This window comes from Lupinus angustifolius, chromosome LG03 (genome assembly GCF_001865875.1).
Source record: "Lupinus angustifolius cultivar Tanjil chromosome LG03, LupAngTanjil_v1.0, whole genome shotgun sequence".
Lineage (NCBI taxonomy): Eukaryota > Viridiplantae > Streptophyta > Magnoliopsida > Fabales > Fabaceae > Lupinus > Lupinus angustifolius.
In genome coordinates this window covers 1,439,826-1,458,306 of record NC_032011.1, presented here as the reverse complement: position 1 = coordinate 1,458,306, position 18,481 = coordinate 1,439,826, and the positions used below count along the sequence as shown (strand labels likewise).

Genomic DNA, 18,481 nt, shown 5'->3' with positions numbered 1-18,481 from the left:
CATAACCTTCTTCTTGTGGGGACACTTCTCTTTATTATTTTGTAACTTAACTTTCTTAATCAATGAATCCCATATTTTACCCAACAAACCTACTTTCTAGGCCCAAATCAAGGGTATAAACTGAGATACTCCTTAAAGAAATAGTGGTATAGTACCCTTTAAAATTAGAATAATGTTGTTTATCAAATTTTGATTGCTGTATCTCTGTAAAGGTAGCTGTATACATAGTTATACGTCTCACCATGAATAATGAATAATATAATAACTGTATATAAATTTTTATGCTGAAAATGTATAAATATTAATCATAACCAATAAAGTTAGTGTCCATATTTAATATGCGTAAGTAGACATGAGAATAAAGGCCATGTGTATATCTATCTTTTCTCAATGCAATGAATGCATATATATAACACTTAATGGTTAAGATTATAATATCCATAAATAGTCAATCCTATAGAATGAAACATGTATTTTGGGTGTATATTTTACACTAAAAGATAATTTTTCATGCCCTTAACTAAAGAACCAGACCCCCTGAGCACAACCCAAATTGAGAACGATAGAGGCTACACTCACTTAGGGGTAAGCAAAGCCTGAATAAGGTTTAGTCTTATCGAATCTAGGTTCAGATTTAAAAATTAAACTTAATCAATATTTAGGGTAAGAATGAGGCAAAGATGACTAGACCGGCCCGTCTAATGATTATTCATTTATTATATTTGTATGTGTCTTTATTCAATTGTATAGGAAGTAGTGACATCTTTTTGGTTAAAAATATTATCAATTGTCTATTTTTTACTATATATATATATATACATGATTAACAATATATACATGTCATTTCACATGTGAAATTATATATCAGATAATAATAAGTAATATTAAGAAAACTTTATATGATATATTTATAATCAATTGAGTTTAAGATATGGTTCAAGTTCAAAGGTACACCCAATCTATATAGAGTCGAATTAACTTGAAGTTTAGAACTGAGTCTGATTTAAAAAATGAGTCGATCAACATTTAGAATCGGTAGGTTCAGTCCAACCCGACCGATGATGAAGCCTACACTAATAACATGATTATGGTTTATAAATATTTCTTCGGCCTCTTTGATAAGCAAGCTATAATTACAATTGTGCCCTTCCCTTGTTTTTTTTTCTCGTCTTATGCGTGCCAGTGTATTGCTGAGTTCTCCATAGTTTCCCTCAGATACCCCTTTCCCTCTTCTCACAAGGTTCGCCATTATTCACTCCCAATCCCTTTTCTTTCTCTATCAATCAATTTCTCTTCTCTGATTTATGAACAATCTATTTAAATTATTATGCATTTGTTTTATGATTATTATTATTTTTAAATTAATTGTGTTTTTTTCGTTTCTTTTGTTTGTTGTCTTTGTGTTTCTGTCTAGTGATCACGTTGCTCACCGACCCATTTGCATAAATTTGATTTTGATTCTAAATTCCATGTTGGGTTACTCATTCTTATGCTTATGAGGTCAAAGTTTTGATTTTTTGATATTCTCAATTATGCTTTCATAGCTAATGTCCAATTCTAATAATATCAACGTGCTTGTAAATTGTAAGGGATTGTTTTTGTAGATATGTTAGAACATGATGTTTTTATTAATATAGCAGAACGGTTAAAGAATGGGGACATTTTGGTTCCACTTAATAGGTGGAATTAAAGAGAATAAAATGTGACATTTTTTGGTGTATCTAATTGTATCTGCCTTTGTCCTTTTAGGTCACTTGAAATGGCATCAAGACACCGTGGTCATAGAGAACCAATGAGTGGCCGGAGGGGCTACCCTGCTGAAGGGCCTTATGCTCGTGCGCCACCTCCAATTCCACGCCCTCATATACCTCATCACCCAGCTGTGTTGGAAGAAGAGATAGATTTGCAGCGTGCTGAAATGCGGAGGTTGGTGGAAGATAACCGGAGGCTGCTTGATGACCGTGTGGCGTTGCAGCGAGACCTTGAAGCTGCAAAGGAGGACCTCCGTCGCATGAACCGTGCTTTCGGGGATATTCGTGCTGACCATGAGCTGCATACGACGGAGCTACTTCAGAAAGGCATGAAGTTGGAGGTTGAACTCAGGGCAACCGAGCCCTTGAAGAATGAGGTTGTGCAACTGCGAGCTGAAATTAAGAAACTTAATAATGTCAAAGATGATCTTGCAGGGAAAGTTCAGACACTGACACAAGATGTTGCAAGGTTACAAGCTGATAATCAACAAATTAATTTGCTGCAATCTCAAATGGATGGCTTACACCAGGACCTGATGCGTGCTAGGTGTGGCTCAATTGTGAATTTGGTTTCCATTTTCGTAATATTTAAGTCCTTTTGTGATGGGATGGCATTTCTGCATTTAATGGCTTAACCCGATGATAATTAAATTTTTGTTTTCTAGGTCCTTGGTGGATTATGAAAAGAAGGCAAACATAGAGTTTATGGAACAGAGACAGTCAATGGAGAAAAATTTGGTTTCCATGGCCCGAGAAGTTGAGAAGTTACGCGCTGAGCTTGCAAGCATTGATGGACGACGTTGGAGTGCTGGTATGACTTGTTTGTTACTTTGCCCCTTTCAGAATTTATTATCCTTCAATAGATATCTCTTTGTTGATCATTATTACGTATTAGCAGTATATGTGTTTAATGAAATGACCAGAATAATCGGGAAGTCATTCAATTAAACAAAGATCTGATAAGAGTCACCAATGGTTGTGGTTCAAGAGGCCCCAGCCTATGCCAATGTATGGCAGTGACAAGGTTTGATCCTTGGATCAACCAAGGGGTGGATATGTTTGAGCTGGGTCCTTATTGGGGTTAAAAGTACCCCCACCATTCAGGGATAGCGCCACTGGTGGGCCATAAACCTGAGCACTCTCTAGTCCTGGATCTTAGGACAACATGGTCGACGTGTATGTGGGGATTCATCCTGTCATGTAGTAAGCTCCTTAGAATCCCATTATTGTACCCAAAAAAACACTAAAAAGAATACATTATTGAAGTGTTTGTAATTGCTTGAGTGAGTTGCACCTAGCACTCTTGGAATTATTTACACCAAAGAATTAATTACAATATTTACAAGACTAAATAAGGAGAAGAAAAACAGTTCCTAGAATATAAAATTTCTAATACTTCTTGGAACTAGAAACTGATTTAATGCTATGTAAATCCCTACCCACTAGCAACCCCCATCAAATTATGTGACTGATCAAGAAACATTAATTTACCTATGAAAATTTGATAATGAGGCTTAGGTATGGCTTTGGTAAAAACATCACGCGATTAGAGATTTGAGGTGATATGCGGAAGTGAGATAACACAATTTCAAATGCTTCACAAATAGAATGATAGTTCTCCTCCAGATGCTTGGTGTGCTCAGAAAGACCTGATTAGTAATAGTTTGGCAAGTATTAATATTGTCCGCATAAAACCAACGGGTGGTTGGTTCAGGTGGTACATGTTTGACTCTCCTTAAGCAAGGTCTAAGGTCAAATATTGTATATGGAGAAAACCTCCGTTAGAAGAGCTAGCCCCGCCATGCTGTGGACGTTCCCAGATTGAATTATACCTATGGTCTAGACCAAAAAGGTACTACCTGCATAAAAGGACGAAGATTGGGTTTAGGAAATCCAAGCTCAGCCAACAAACCTTGAAGTCAAATAATCTCCCAACAAGCATGAGACATTGCATGGTGTCTGGATCTGATTGAAGACTTGGATACCCAAACTTGTTTCTTGCTCTCCCAAGAAATGACAGCATTACCAAGAAACATACACTAACCCATAACAAAGTGTTGAACGTCTGTGCAGCCCAGCACATCAGCATCAATGTAACCTATAAATCAAAGGGCAGACTCCATTCAAATAGTGAATAATATGAAGAACAACTGCCAAATGAACATGCTGAAGAGTGTGCATAAACTAACCCACTTGATGAACAAGAAAAGAAATGACACGTCATGTAATGGTCAAATAATTATGGCTCTCACCTAAGTAATAATACATCTATTGATTGGGAAGGAGCTCACCCTCTTCACGATGATATTTCACATTTACGTGTGTCAAGTGTCAACAAGAGATGCAGTTTGATGGTTAGCCAAAGAGATGAAGTCTTGGGTGATTTTTGTTGATGTAAAAGAAATACCTGTGAGTCCGATTGTACTTGAAGGCCCAAAAAATTGAGGAGGGAACCAAGATCCTTCGTATGAAAGTAATGAAACTAAGCCTGAAGGTGCTGTTTAAGTTGTTGAATTAAGACAATCTCGGTTCTGGTGATGACAATATCATCAACATAAACAAGATTTCTACTATGAAGGAACAATCTCTACTATGAAGGAACAAGGAACAATCATACCAACTCTAGGTGAACGAAAAACTAGGTAGAGCAAAATTTCTCAAAACTTGCCGAAGGAGCCTCTTTCAAGCCATAAATAGGATGCTTCAGTTTCAACACAACATAGGAGGTAGAAGAAAATAAGCATGTAGGAGTCATAAAGAATTGAAGTCAGAGTGTTTGTTTTTGTTTGAGTGAATTGCATTAAGCACTCTTGGGTTTATATGCACCAAAGAATTAATTGCAATGCGATATTTACAAGACTAAATAAATAGTAGAAAGGCATTTCCTAGAAAACTAAGGTTCCAATACTTACTGGGATTAGAAACTAATTTAGTGCTATTTACATTCCAACCTACTACAACCCACAGACAGACAATTACCCAGAAAACTGAAATTATTAATTATTAAAAAAACCAGCCTGGCCCATTCAATTACAGTTTACAGAGATATTTTCTTGTTCTTTGGTCCATTATTTCCATGTCTACTTCATCATTTATGAAGGTGGGCCTTATGGAACAAATTTTGCTAGCTCGGAGGGAGGGTTTTTGGCTTCATATGCAGAAGGATATGGCGTCCACCTGGTACATGCCATCCTTAATCCTTAATTTGCAAACTTTAGATTTTCTTCTCATCCTCCACGGTCTCCTTTACTTTTCACGTGCTGCTATCTAGGGTGCTGCTGAAAAAGCTCCTCTATACGGGACGGGTACTACTTCAAGGAAAGCGCATGAGAAGCCGCGCATGAATCGTCGTTGAAATTTGAAGTGATTGCTGTTGGTGATGAAGAAAGCTTGGCATCACCATGGTGGATTTATGTTAGCAGAAATCTGAGATCGAGTTTGGTGTTCTTCTGTGGACGCATGCCATAACAATGGTTATTTATCAATATATTGTTAGTTATTACTGGACATGTATAGGCTTTAGTGTTGCTTTGCCTTTTCCATGTAGAAAACATTGCTGCATCATCTCTACTTTTAAAACTTAATATGATGGAATCCTACAGTTTATCCTTCTTTTATTGATACACATTTCATAATTCATATTATTATTGTGTTTTTTGACTGGTTATCATTATAAGTCTTTCTTTTGGTGAAAACATTTTTTCTTGATTATGAGTTGGAATGTTGGATTCATACGGGGTGGACTAAATGTCAGAGTGCTTCAAGTGTCATATGTGATAGAAAAGTCTCATTCAAGCTTGAGAGAAAATTTTATTGCACGACTAGAAGACTTGCCATGTTATGATGCTGAATGTTGAGTGGTAAAATGTCAACAAGAGAATAAACTCAAAGTAACATAGATGAGAATGTTGTGTTAGATGAGTTGGCACACTAGACAAGATAAGATTAAGAATAAATATATTATGGAAAAGTTGTGGTAGTTTATATTGTAGAATAGGTGGTTTGGGCATGTGTGAAGGAGACTGTTCGAAGCCCTAATAATTAGAGTATATCAAATGATGGTTATACCAATTTCTAGACACAGAGGGAGGCCAAGATAAACCATAGGCGAAATGATTCGAAAAGATTTTAAGATCAATGGACATAATTTATGATTTATGATAGAGCATTGTGGCGTTGTTTGGTCTATGTACCTGACCCTACCTAGAGTAGGACTAAGGCTTTGTTGTTGTTGATTATGAACTAGAATGTGGCATTGCAACATTAAGGTTTGATCATTCCCATGTGTTAATCATGTGTGTTGAGGTTCAGTATATGATGATGTGTTCATCATGCTAGCAGTTTTGGAAGACGTTTTGTTTGTATTATTGCTGGCAATGGTGTTGTTCAATCCATTTTATGTGAAGGATTATGGATAGGTGATTTTGGAATTAGTCCTATGTAGTGGATAATTGTTACTTACTCTAGCATGGCAACCATAAACTGTGGTCCAACGTATGAGGCTTTCATTTAGTGTGGTTTGGGGAGGGTAAATGTACACAACTTTATCTCCATAAATTGTATGATCTTTGGAAAGACGTATAATTTTAGGGGATAATATAAAATATTTGAAGCACAAGTTTTGGCATGCCTACACAAGTTAAGGGGGATGTTAGCCTACAAATTGAACAAGACATGTGCAAGCATTGGTTTAGAGGTGAACATGAAATATGTATTTGTCTTGTATTTAAGGTCGATGTTAGCCTACAATGCTAAAAAATTGTATTATCCACATTCCGCAAATTATGCTCCAAACTTTCATATCTCTACAATTTAAGGGGGATGTTACTCTACAAATTGAACAAGATGTGTGGTAGCATTGGTTTAGAGGTAAAAATTGGAGATCATATCATTTCACAAGTTTCAGGATTTACGTATCTTGGGTTTATCATACAAGTGACTAAGAAATAGAAGGAAATGTGAACTATAGAGTTCAAGTTGAGGGAAGGAAATAAAGAAACGCTAAAGGCGTTATTTTCTACAAAAAGGTGCTTTTGAAGCTTTAAGGAATTTCTTTTCCTGAATGTTGGGTCGTAAAGAGCCAAATAGAGATAGTAAGCTAAGTGTTGCAAATATGAGGATGTTGGAATGATGTGTGGGCAAAAAGGCATGTGCTAGTATTGGTTTAAAGGTAAAAATTGGATATCATACCACATCACAAGTCTCAGGCTTCATGTATTTTGGACTTATCATACAAAGTAAAAAGAAATAGAGGGAATCCTAACCTATAGGATTCAAGTTGAGTGGATGTGATGAAGAAATGCTTTGTGTTATTTGTGATTGATAGATGCTTTTCAAGCTTTGAGGAATGTTTTACCGAACAACCATAAAACCTATGATGCTTATGATATTTCTTTTCAAGTTAAGTGAAGTTGTATAGAGACGAGGATGTTGCGATAGATTTGTGAAGAAAAGGACAAGATCGAGAATGAATGTATTCAAGCAAAAGGGGTAGTAACTATTGAGGAAAAGATAGTAGAATCTCATCTATTAGTTGATTTGACTACGTCAGAAGAAGACCAATACAAACCCTAGTTAGAAGAGTTGATCAGATGGACCTATAAATGGTCTCTCAGAAGACTTGGTTTATGACGAAACACAATGACATCATTTGATCTATGCCTGGCTGACCCAGTGGGAAAAATTTGTTGCTATCAGTTTTATAACTTTTTAATCTTGAAGGAGAGAAAACTGTCTGGCAGTGTCATATCTCACACCATCACGGAGTTTCTCGACATTCATAGTGGTTGAAGTGTGTAAATCTCATGGGTCAAGATCTTCCATGATATGCAAGACTAGAATATATGTATCACTGGAATAATTGAAGAGAAGGTTTTGGGCCTGCAGTTCTGAAGGGCAGCTGTAGATCTTCTCAAACTGATAGGCAAGTATTCTACTTCCATTTATCAATATGAATTAGCATCTATAGAACTTGCTATGTGTACGTTGCTTGTTGCCATCATGTAAGTTTTGTTTAGTGTGGTTATCATATTAGCCTATCTTCATAACTTAATATTAGTACTTAGTACTACACTATGATGTTAGCTATAAATGCATTACTTTAAAAGGGATTTAATTTTCACAACCCACTTTTTTCACCCAAAATACCCTTATCCCTGTCAACCCATCTCCCTCCTTATCCTCTCCGGCTCCCCTGTTTTGGCATTCAACATTCAGATCCCACTCTTTCCTTCCCTTACCCTAGTCACTCTTCATCCTCATCCATCAATCTTTTGCATATCTGTTTTATATAATCATGGAAGGAGGAAAATAAAGATTTCGGCCTCCATGACCGTAGTCATGTATGTTAAGGTTTCATCTAAAAACCAATTGGCTATGAGAGGAGTAGCCCAACAGGTATTTAAACCATTCCTGAGACAATGAGGTAGGCAATGTGAGACTTACTTTCCAACATGCCCCTCCACGTAAGCCTGCCGGACCAGACGAAGGGTTACCTTTGACCCATAACTAAAGGACATCTTTTGACCCATGACAACCAGAAAGAAGTTGGGCTTTGGCTCTGATACCACTTGTTGGACCAGACTGCGACCGGAGAGCCTCCAACCACCAGGGAGCCTCCAACCACCGAGGAGTTCCATTGTTACCAAGGTATGGGGAGAGTGGAGAGCCACAAGTGAGACACCGCGTCTTGAACCATAACCTTAAGGCATTAGTTCCATGGGCATTTTCTATTTATAAACTCTTTCACTCCTCCCCGCATATCCAATGTGAGACTTCACACTTGAATAAACCTAACAATCTCCTCCTCAAGTGTGGATACCACATACTTTCCGATCTGGTCCCCTTAAGTCCACAGGCTTTTCTCCCTCCATGATTGTAGTCATGTAGGAAGGATTTGAAATTCAAATCCGACCTTTATGTCATGGAGGAATGAAATTTTCCTTGTTCTGTGTGTATGTTCACGTAGATAGGATTTGAATGGTAGGAAGGATTTGTCATTCAAAGCCTAGCAATGTGACCATTGTCATGAAAGAAGGAAAATTTCCTTCATGTCACAAAACGAAACAGTGATAAAAAAAACGCAGAAACTAATGCAAACCTACAACTAAACTACACAAATGTAATAGGGAGAAGAGAAAGAAGTGAGTACCTTGTGGGTGACTCTACCTACACCTTGAAGAGAGGATGACAATAGAAGGTTTGGAGTTAAGGGAAGTGTTTGGAGAAGGGGAGTGTGAAAGTGGATATAAATGAGTCTAATATTTGGGAGTAAATTTTAAAAGTTGGGGTTTAAAAATTAAATCCCATTTATTAAGAACTGAGATCTTGTTTAGGCTCAAATGATTCATTGGATAGTTGGAGCTGTTTGAGGAACGAGGAGTTGTAGGATGTACAACCGTCCAATATATTTTGTTCCAATGGGCAGGACTGGATGCAGTTTGGTTCAGCATAGAAAACCGAACCAAACTGAAAATATAGTTTCAAAATTTGAACTGAACCATTATTGTTTTACATCGAAGAAAACCAATCTGTATCAACCAATTCTTTGGTTCATTTAATTGGTTAACCAGTTCAATGAATGTCTTTCATTTTCATGATGCTTCATCCAAGTAAGGCATGAAGATTGGAAACTATTGTATTTCATTGAAAACCATTAACAGTGAAGATTGATGATCAACCACACCGAATTCAAGTGAATGTTCTGGTTTGGTTTCGTTTTAGGCCCCGAGAGTGCAGAGCAAATCAGAATGGCTGCAGAGGTTTGGGTCAGTTGAAAAGATTGAAACGACCTTTGTTTCGAGCTCTAAGGCAACTTTCAGGGCATCAGTTTTGCAGAAAAAGGAAAGGGGTGTCTTACTTATGAGGGTTATCCCGGAAAAGGGTGTGGTGTATTTGAAATACTTAGTTTCTGCAACAATTGGAGTTTGCAGTTTGGCGTTAGAAAATTGTGAGATTGGTTTCTGAAATGAGTTGTACTTCAGTTAATTATGAGGAAAAGAAGGTTAAGTATTGATTATGTATAGCAAAGCTTGCCAACAATCAAATCATCTAATATGGTTTATTCTTTCTGTAGATTGACCGAAACCCAGTTAACTTGGATGCATCCATTTATAGCTAAAGTTGAGTGCTTGCATTTTATAGGTTGAATTCTTTTTTAGTGGTGGATTGAGCATACTGGTTATTTTTGCTACTTTTCTCTGTTAGAGATTCATATATGGTGGAAGCTGGAATTTTTGAAACTATCTTACTGAAGGGCATTAATCTGAGGCTAGTTTATTTAGGTTTTGCAGTATTTTGTAGTAACTATTGATGACTTGAACATGAATTTTATGCTCTTTAACTTGTCTTTATTTATGGATTTTTTGCTCTGAACTTTGTCTACTTATTCAAGCAACTTACCATTTATTTATTATGGTTGCAGATGAGAGGCTGAGAATCTTGGTCTGGACTCAGAAGCAAGGGAACATTCCCATATATGCTTTTTGACCAGAAACTTAGTGAGATTTTGAAGGACACAATTAGGTTCTTTATTATTTCAAGGAGTCAAAATCCAAAGGAAGTTATTTTGAGCTGAAGACTTATCAGTTGGGCTGTGATGGATTAATAGGTGGTATAGATGACACATTGGCCTGCCTTTGTGTGTTGGATTATATTGTGAGATTGTAAATGAAAGCTTTGGAGGATGTGCTGACTCGCAACGGAAAGGTTGTTGTTTGATAACGTGATGATAATAGATTGAGATCCTAGTAGTAGTATCTCAGCTTGTTCGGGTCAGACTGTGTACATATACTCTCTTCAGGCTTTACTAGGTAAGAGACTTTTGCACTAAATCGGCCTGAAAGGTTGTTTTTGTACCCATGGATTGTTTCAACTTACCAATAGTAATATTGAAGTGGGGACAAAAGTTTAGTTTGATACATGGATCATGAATCCTTGCTTCAGATGGTCACGTGGGTTGTGAAAGAAGCGTCGCCTCAATAATGTCATAATGATTTATCATAAATCATGTTCTTTGATAAATCACTTATTTCTAAATTACTATTTACACTTTTTTGCACACACGCCGTAAACTATTTATGCTTATTTTTGGATCATCACAACTATCTTTTGTCTCTTGAAAATATCATCTTTACTTGTAAGGATATAGTTGCATACATGTATCATTATCAATTTGTCTTTCATGAATAGTTCATATGCAAATCACTTCATATTATTAATGAATTTTGTCCGGTATATGATTCATGATCAAAAGAAAGGTTGGATGCTACTTAAACCACATTTACTAAAGAGGCTAAAGGAAAATTGGAAAATAACCAAGGATCCTTAAATTTTGCACCCTATATATAGATATAATATGGTAATGCAAAATATAATAGCATTCATCCTTAGCAGTTTCATTAAAATTGATTACAAAATTTATGGTTTATCGAAAAATTACCCAGAGAAAATTAGATAATACAAATTACTATAATTTTGTTAAGAATTTTAATAGTGGCAGATCTCTTACTTTGCAAGGGTACAAGACAGTTTGTGGTAAGAATTTGATTATTCTTCAACGAGTTTCAATTTTATTTGCAGAAAAAATGTGTTAGAATAGTCTTTTTGAATCAAGAAATTAATCAGAATTCAACAAATTATAGACCAAGCAATAGATAAAATCATGAGTGCTTTTATGATGCAAATAATGTTAGTCAATAACTCCCATTCATATCCGAAATAAAAATAGAGAGGAAACGTAACCTGTTTCTATGTTCTAGAGGACATACAATGACACGTAATTTTGTTTTTCAATATTATGTAACAAAGTCAGTCACTTAATCGAACTAACAAGGCATTTATCTAGTGGTATAAGGTCCAATTAATCTCTAGGATGACTAAAATATCAACGATTCAAATCCCAATAATAACACTTGTTGGAGAGACAATCACACATCCTATAAGGCGAGGGATACCCTTGGTAGCATTAAAAATTCTTTCAAGAAATATAAAATCTTTTAAGAATAATATAATGTTCTAAGAATATACGAGACCAAGTGTTGATTAGTGTTACTTGCAAGGAAAATAGTGATTCTGGTATAAGAAACTTGTACTTCAAGTGAAAACTTGTATACAATCTGATTATTTAGAAGTGAAGGTTGTATGTATTTGCACGTCTAGAAGTGATTAATTCCACAAGTTTTCCCAAACTGCTAACAATTCAATTGCATTTCAAGATTCCAATTGCTTCAACATCTCCAACACAAAACTTATGAACCTTTATATATCATGAAATATAACCTTAGTAATGGTAACATAACAATTATTGCCTCAAAAGTCAAAACACAATTGATACTTTTCAGTATCTCTTATTTTCTTCTTGTGAATATATAAGTTAAGACAATGGAAGAAAAGCCTAAGCTTCTTCATGGAACAATTGAAGCTACCATTTTCAATGCCACACCTTACTCACCTTCATTTCCCTTAAATGTAAGCTCCATATATAATTATAGTTCTATATATATACATATTTCATATTAGTTGTTCTGTGGAATTTTGCAGTGTTTTGAGAACTTATGTTATGCATCAAAAATTCTCTTTTTTTTTCAGTGTATATGTGCAAATGGAAAGCCTGCTTATGTGACTATCAAGATAGGCAACAAAAAGGTGGCGAAAACAACCGAAGAATGCGAACGCGTATGGAACCAAACCTTCCAGATTCAATGTGCTCATCCAGGTGATTCAACTATCACCATTACATTGAAAACATCATGCTCCATGTTGGGTAAATTCCATATCCAGGCTCAGGAGTTGAAGGAAGGAAGTTTGATAAACGGTTTCTTCCCTCTCCTTGTGGATAACGGAAAACCAAACTCGCGACAAAAGTTAAGGTTTATATTATGGTTCAAGCCAGCTGAATTGGAACCAAGTTGGACAAAGCTACTAAGAAATGGAGAGTTTCAAGGGCTGAGGAATGCTACATTCCCACAAAGGTCGAATTGTCGGGTTAAGCTATATCATGATGCTCATCATTCATCTTCTTTTCAACCTCCTTTTGATCTTATTGGAGCTCCGAGAAATTTATGGGAGGATGTTTATATAGCCATTGAGGATGCGAAGTATTTGATTTATATTGCAGGCTGGTCCTTCAACCCCAAGATAGTTTTGGTAAATATAATTTCATTTCATAATCATCTTTTGAATAATGATGCTGCAGAGTTAGAAAAAAATAGCAAGATTTTCGACAGAATATCCGGGCGATTTTCGGATGGAATAAAAGTGGTAAGGGCTACTTACTCACTCAAGAGTTAACAAGTAGGTCATATCTACAAAATCAACCAGGACCACTGGCTCATACAAGAATCAACAAAATTGTCATGTCATTATGATAAAAAAGTTAGCAAAACTTTTGGCTCTATAGCATTTTTCTCATACGTTTTTTCGGAAGCTAATATGGTAATTGCGCAGGTTAGAGATCCCCAAACTGAAATCCCACATGCTAGAGAAGTAAAGTTGGGTGAATTACTGAAGAAGAAATCAGAGGAAGGAGTGGCTGTGAGGGTTATGATTTGGGATGATGAAACATCTTTGCCTTTTATCAAAAACAAAGGCGTGATGAACACACACGACGAAGACGCATTTTCTTACTTCAAACACACCAAAGTAATATGCAGAAAGTGTCCGAGATTGCACCATAAATTCCCCACACTCTTTGCTCACCATCAGAAGACTATAACTATGGACACTAGAGTACACAATTCTGTTAATGAAAGAGAAATTATGAGTTTTCTTGGTGGTGTAGATTTGTGTGATGGAAGGTATGATACAGAGAAACATTCACTATTTCATACACTTGATAAGGAATCACGTTCCGATTTCTACCAGACGAACATCGCAGGAGCTAGCCTCAACAAAGGAGGGCCAAGAGAGCCTTGGCATGATGCTCATGCTTGTGTTACTGGTGAGGCTGCTTGGGATGTTCTGACTAATTTTGAGCAAAGATGGACAAAACAATTTGATCCTTCCGTTCTAGTCCCAGAAAACACCTTAGTAAATCTTGTTCCTAGGACTAGCTCAAGCACTCTCTCAGAAAGGGATTGGAAAGTTCAAGTATACAGGTCAATTGACCATGTTTCTGCAAGCCAATTGTTTAGAAAGCTAACTGTGGAGAGAAGCATTCATGAAGCTTATGTTGAAGCAATTAGGCGCGCCGATAGGTTTATATATATCGAGAACCAATATTTCATTGGAGGGTGTCATTTGTGGGAGAAAGATAAGTATAGTGGCTGCACAAATCTTATTCCTATTGAGATTGCACTCAAGGTGGTAAGCAAGATTAAAGCGAAAGAGAGGTTTGCAGTGTACATAGTAATGCCGATGTGGCCAGAAGGAGTGCCCGAAAGTGAACCAGTTCAAGATATACTGCATTGGACTAGAGAAACAATGAAAATGATGTATAGGTTGATTGGAGAAGCCTTACAAGAAAGTGGAGAACAAGGGCACCCTAGAGACTACTTGAATTTCTTCTGCCTTGCAAATAGAGAACATAAGAAGGAAGGGGAGTATCTTCCTCCACATTCTCCTCATCATGAAACACAATACTGGAATGCACAAAAACATAGGAGGTTCATGGTTTATGTTCATTCCAAGCTCATGATAGGTATGATAAAACTACTCTTTTTAATCAATTTTAGTTCATTTTTCCACAGCTAGAGAAATTTTAGATAGACTAATTTCTTCTACAACACTTCGAACGCTCATACCGCTCAAGGCAAACGTTCAAGAGCGAATCTGTCACTCCGAATTTTTCCAACACCATTTTTTCGCTTCTACTATATACTTATTGATCATCTATACATTGTTGTTTTTCCAAAGTAAAAGTCTTTTGATTACTAATTATAAAGTAGGTGTAAAAGGGGTGTGAAGAGAAAAGTGACATGAGGATTTCATTTTTTTTTACCATCACTTTCTCTACCATTGAAGGGTGTAAAAAGTAGCATAATCAAAATTGTGATGAACATATCAGTGTTCTTTGTTAGATTGTGATAGAAGTTATCTTCATATTCTGAAAGTTTAACTAAAATATGGTTTTTTGTTGCTTTCTGCAACCATCCAGTGGATGATATATACATATTAATAGGATCAGCCAATGTGAACCAAAGATCAATGGATGGACAAAGGGACACTGAGATTGCAATAGGGTGCTACCAATGTAAAGATTATGGAGCTGATAACCAAATTGAACATGGTGATATTCATGCATATAGAATGTCACTATGGTATGAACACACTGCTAGTGCTGATGGATTGTTCTTAGAGCCAGAAAGTGCAGAATGTGTGCAGAGAATGAGGTCCATAGGAGATAAAATGTGGAAAATATACAATGGTGAAGAAAATGTGGACATGGAAGGTGTGCACCTTGTGACATACCCTATGAAGGTAACACAAGAAGGGTGTGTAGAGGATCTAAGTAATGGAGGGGAACATTTTCCTGATACAAAGTCTCTAGTGAAGGGAAAGAGAGCTAAATTGTTACCACCTATCTTTACCACTTAGACAGACACACAACACATGACTAAGTACTTTAATTGTCGTGACTCGAGACAACGTATGAGACAGGATCAGGATCTGGACAGTTGATATTTGTTCCTAAACTAACGATTCTTTTGATTTATTTTCTATTTCTACATGGAAATAGGTGTTATTATTTCGGATTTAATATGTATACATTGTCAGCAAATCATTCATCATTCATATGTTAATTACTATTGACTCTCAAATAAAAGTAATATAAATCAAAGATGGATGTCGTGTTGATAGTGTAAAAAACTTTATACTGACATTACATTTATTTTAACCATCTTATTTGTGAAGTTGCTGGAAAAATTGCAGTCCCTCCTTTCCACATTACTATCTTTGTTACCTTTTAATTATATTTTATGAGAAAATTTGTTCATTAATTATGATAATTAATAAGATGAATAATAAAGTGAAATGTAATAACTATAATCATTATAGAGAGATAAAAGGTAAATTTTAAAAAAGGCTTACATAAATATAATACAAATAAAAATATTAATTGTAAATCTTAATCTATGTATTACAATCTTAAAAACAACAAAAAGGAAGACGGCAAGTGCCAAGTAATTGTCTTTTAACATTTTTATGCATAAATTAAGATGTTCAATTCATATTATTGTATATTTTTTTCCCTTCTGTTTTTTTTAATTTGTAATAGTCCTTCGTCTATATAGTTATTTTTTTTAAAAAATGATTTTAAATATTTAAGTAAATTGTCCTCATTCGTATTTCACTCTAAGAGTTTGTCTCTAAGTTAGTTTTTTAAAAGGAATGAAGAAAAATAGAAAGCTTATAAAATACACTTATAAGATAAATCTAAAGTCTTTTATTTTTTTTCTACATCTCTAGGATAAAAACTCAGAGGAGAAAGTAATTTTACTACTAAACTACTGAAAAGATTAATGAAAACTCAGCAAATTGTAGCACCACAAATTCATTGACATATGAAAAGTCAAGGAAAGCTACGATATATCCCTATTCCCACGTTTGATTAAATGTAAAATTATTAAATTAAAATATAATATAATCAACTATTTAATTCATGTCATTATTTTAAGTCCCGTGACTCACATTAGCAGGGTAGTGGCCTTCACGAATTTGTGAAATGTTTGTAAGTTATTAATTTACATTTAAATTATTACCAATGGACAATGGTTCAAGTGGTACATACTTCTTGTAGATGGAAAAAATATCCACCGAAAGAGTTAGTTCTATATACATATGAATGTTCCCGACTCGGACAAGATTGTCTCTCTAGAACTATTTCCTACATTTTTTTCTTCTCTTATGAGACATTTTCATTTTCCCCCATATGGAAACTACACATCAATCATCAACACAACTCCCACGTTCAATATTTCACTAATACAAAAGGAAATGAAAATCCAACATTGAAAAGAAAATCCCAAATAAACTCATAAACAATCCTCATAACAAAAGCCCTTAATAAATAAATTGATGCAAGTAATAATTAATTAATAAAACATGCACATCCTATTAATCAATCATTCACTTTCTTCCTTAAAACATAACAAAACATCATTATTCTCTTCCTTTCATTTCCTCCTTCTCAAATTAAAGAACATGACCAACTATGACACAATCCCAACCTCCACCACCCCTACTACCACCACCACCACCACCACTACCACCGCCGCCAACCTCGAGTTTATATCACGTGCGAAGCAACGCATCCAAGAAAGCCTTGCCATGTGTCGCCCATGGAACTTGATGTTCAACCTCCACTCCTTTTCCCTCCCACATGGCATCATTGACATTGTTTCACGAATTCGCTCCAACCTCTCCTACTTCCATATGAACTATACCATCCTCATTCTTATCCTCGTCCTCGTCCTCAACCTCGGCCTCCTTTGGTATCCGATATCTCTCATCATCTTTGTCTCCCTCATGGCCGCTTGGCTCTTCCTTGGCGACCAAATGATTATGATATTCGGATACAACATCAATGGTTGGGTCGTGCAATTCATCAGTGTGGTGGTTTTTGTTGGGCTACTAGTATTTACTGGCATCGCCTCTAATATCTTTGTGGCATTGCTGATCGGGGCGGTGCTGGTGGTGGTGCATGCCGCATTGAGGAGGACTGATGATCTGTTCGTGGATGAAGAACAAGTTGCTTCATTGACTTCTACTGCTTCTTGATTTGTCAATGTTTCTTCAGAAGGGTAAAAAGACTTGAATTTGTTTAATTTTTTAGTGCAATTTGAAGAATTTAATCTTGAAAATAGACTCTTTGTTTGCAAGGATAATGACATGTACTTCATAGTGTTGATATATTTTCTGCATAGAAGTTATTAGATGTGGTGAGAAAATTGCCTGAATTTGTTGATCAAATGATGCTAGTAAGGGGTTGTGAGAAGATTGCTAAAATAATTAACTCATGTCTTTTCTACAACTATTTTATAAATTGATTATTAACAAATACTAAGTATTCGATTATTATAAAATGGTTATAAAAAGATATATGAAAAAAAGTTAGGTAATTATCATTACACTTGAAGGAAAAAAGGAACAAAAGAGTATGATATATATCGATCTTAATTTCATACGCAAAAAGTTCATTAAAAATACTAGAGCACACAGATCTTAGTCATACACAACCTTAAAATGAACTAGAACTTTCTACCCAAAAACAATGAACTAGAACTATAATTTATTTTTATAATTTTGACATATACAATACTTGTTTATTATAGAAATTATAGGATGAGTTATGTGATGGGTGTCAACGACTTGAACCTAAACAACACAAGAGGGTGAATTTACACGATTTAAAGTATCTGTTTTCCATTCGCTCCAAAACTGAACTTACAATAGGAAAATTTAATCAATCTAGTACTTCGACATTAATATAAGAAAAATTAGAGCAACTGACTAGGAAAATGGAATGGTTCACTAAAATCTGAAAACTTATTTATGTTAACAAAAAGCTGATCACCATAGCAGTTATATAATTCAAAGTTGATTCATCAAATACACCTTATAACATTTCCAGTGACCCAAAACAAATATGAGAAGGAATTCAGGTATTTCCATGTTCCAACTCATCAACAAGGGATAAGGAAGAAACAGAGTGAAATGTGTGATTGTGAATGATTATTGGAATGAATTAGCATAACTAAGTTAATCAGAAAACATCTACCTCAGCAAGTGAT

The 18,481-nt window shown here is 35.5% G+C and overlaps 3 protein-coding genes across 5 annotated transcripts; all 3 read left to right on the top strand.

The window, feature by feature from the left end:
- Nucleotides 1,128-10,671, top strand: LOC109342898 (protein FLX-like 3). 3 transcript variants are annotated; one of them, XR_002107131.1, is made up of 6 exons: nt 1,129-1,240; nt 1,750-2,298; nt 2,417-2,562; nt 4,852-4,931; nt 5,023-5,224; nt 10,174-10,671. XR_002107131.1 is itself a non-coding variant. In XM_019580945.1 (5 exons), the coding sequence occupies exons 2-5, from the start codon at nt 1,760-1,762 to the stop codon at nt 5,104-5,106; spliced, it is 849 nt and encodes a 282-aa protein (XP_019436490.1). In that variant the 5' UTR covers nt 1,129-1,240; nt 1,750-1,759; the 3' UTR covers nt 5,107-5,388. The 3 variants fall into 3 exon arrangements, 2 of the variants coding, with proteins under 2 accessions (XP_019436491.1, XP_019436490.1); XM_019580945.1 differs by lacking the exon at nt 10,174-10,671 and having other exon boundaries at nt 5,023-5,388; XM_019580946.1 differs by lacking the exons at nt 4,852-4,931; nt 5,023-5,224 and having other exon boundaries at nt 1,128-1,240.
- LOC109342897 (phospholipase D alpha 4) lies at nt 11,929-15,443 on the top strand. Its single transcript, XM_019580943.1, has 5 exons — nt 11,929-12,218; nt 12,339-12,896; nt 13,197-14,388; nt 14,845-15,312; nt 15,381-15,443. Exons 1-4 carry the CDS (start codon nt 12,132-12,134, stop codon nt 15,282-15,284), a joined length of 2,277 nt encoding a protein of 758 aa, XP_019436488.1. The 5' UTR covers nt 11,929-12,131; the 3' UTR covers nt 15,285-15,312; nt 15,381-15,443.
- Nucleotides 16,798-17,479, top strand: LOC109342896 (PRA1 family protein F4-like). The gene has a single exon (XM_019580942.1). The coding sequence runs from the start codon at nt 16,893-16,895 to the stop codon at nt 17,466-17,468; it is 576 nt and encodes a 191-aa protein (XP_019436487.1). The 5' UTR covers nt 16,798-16,892; the 3' UTR covers nt 17,469-17,479.

Excerpts from the sequence above, each read along its gene's own strand:
- LOC109342898 (XM_019580945.1), top strand. The coding sequence starts at position 1,760 with ATGGCATCAAGACACCGTGGTCATAGAGAACCAATGAGTGGCCGGAGG. Across the intron at positions 2,299-2,416 it reads CAGGACCTGATGCGTGCTAG|GTCCTTGGTGGATTATGAAA; the intron begins GTGTGGCTCAAT and ends TTTGTTTTCTAG. Across the intron at positions 2,563-4,851 it reads TGGACGACGTTGGAGTGCTG|GTGGGCCTTATGGAACAAAT; the intron begins GTATGACTTGTT and ends TCATTTATGAAG.
- LOC109342897 (XM_019580943.1), top strand. The coding sequence starts at position 12,132 with ATGGAAGAAAAGCCTAAGCTTCTTCATGGAACAATTGAAGCTACCATT. Across the intron at positions 12,897-13,196 it reads TCAACCCCAAGATAGTTTTG|GTTAGAGATCCCCAAACTGA; the intron begins GTAAATATAATT and ends GTAATTGCGCAG. Across the intron at positions 14,389-14,844 it reads TCATTCCAAGCTCATGATAG|TGGATGATATATACATATTA; the intron begins GTATGATAAAAC and ends GCAACCATCCAG.
- LOC109342896 (XM_019580942.1), top strand. The coding sequence starts at position 16,893 with ATGACCAACTATGACACAATCCCAACCTCCACCACCCCTACTACCACC.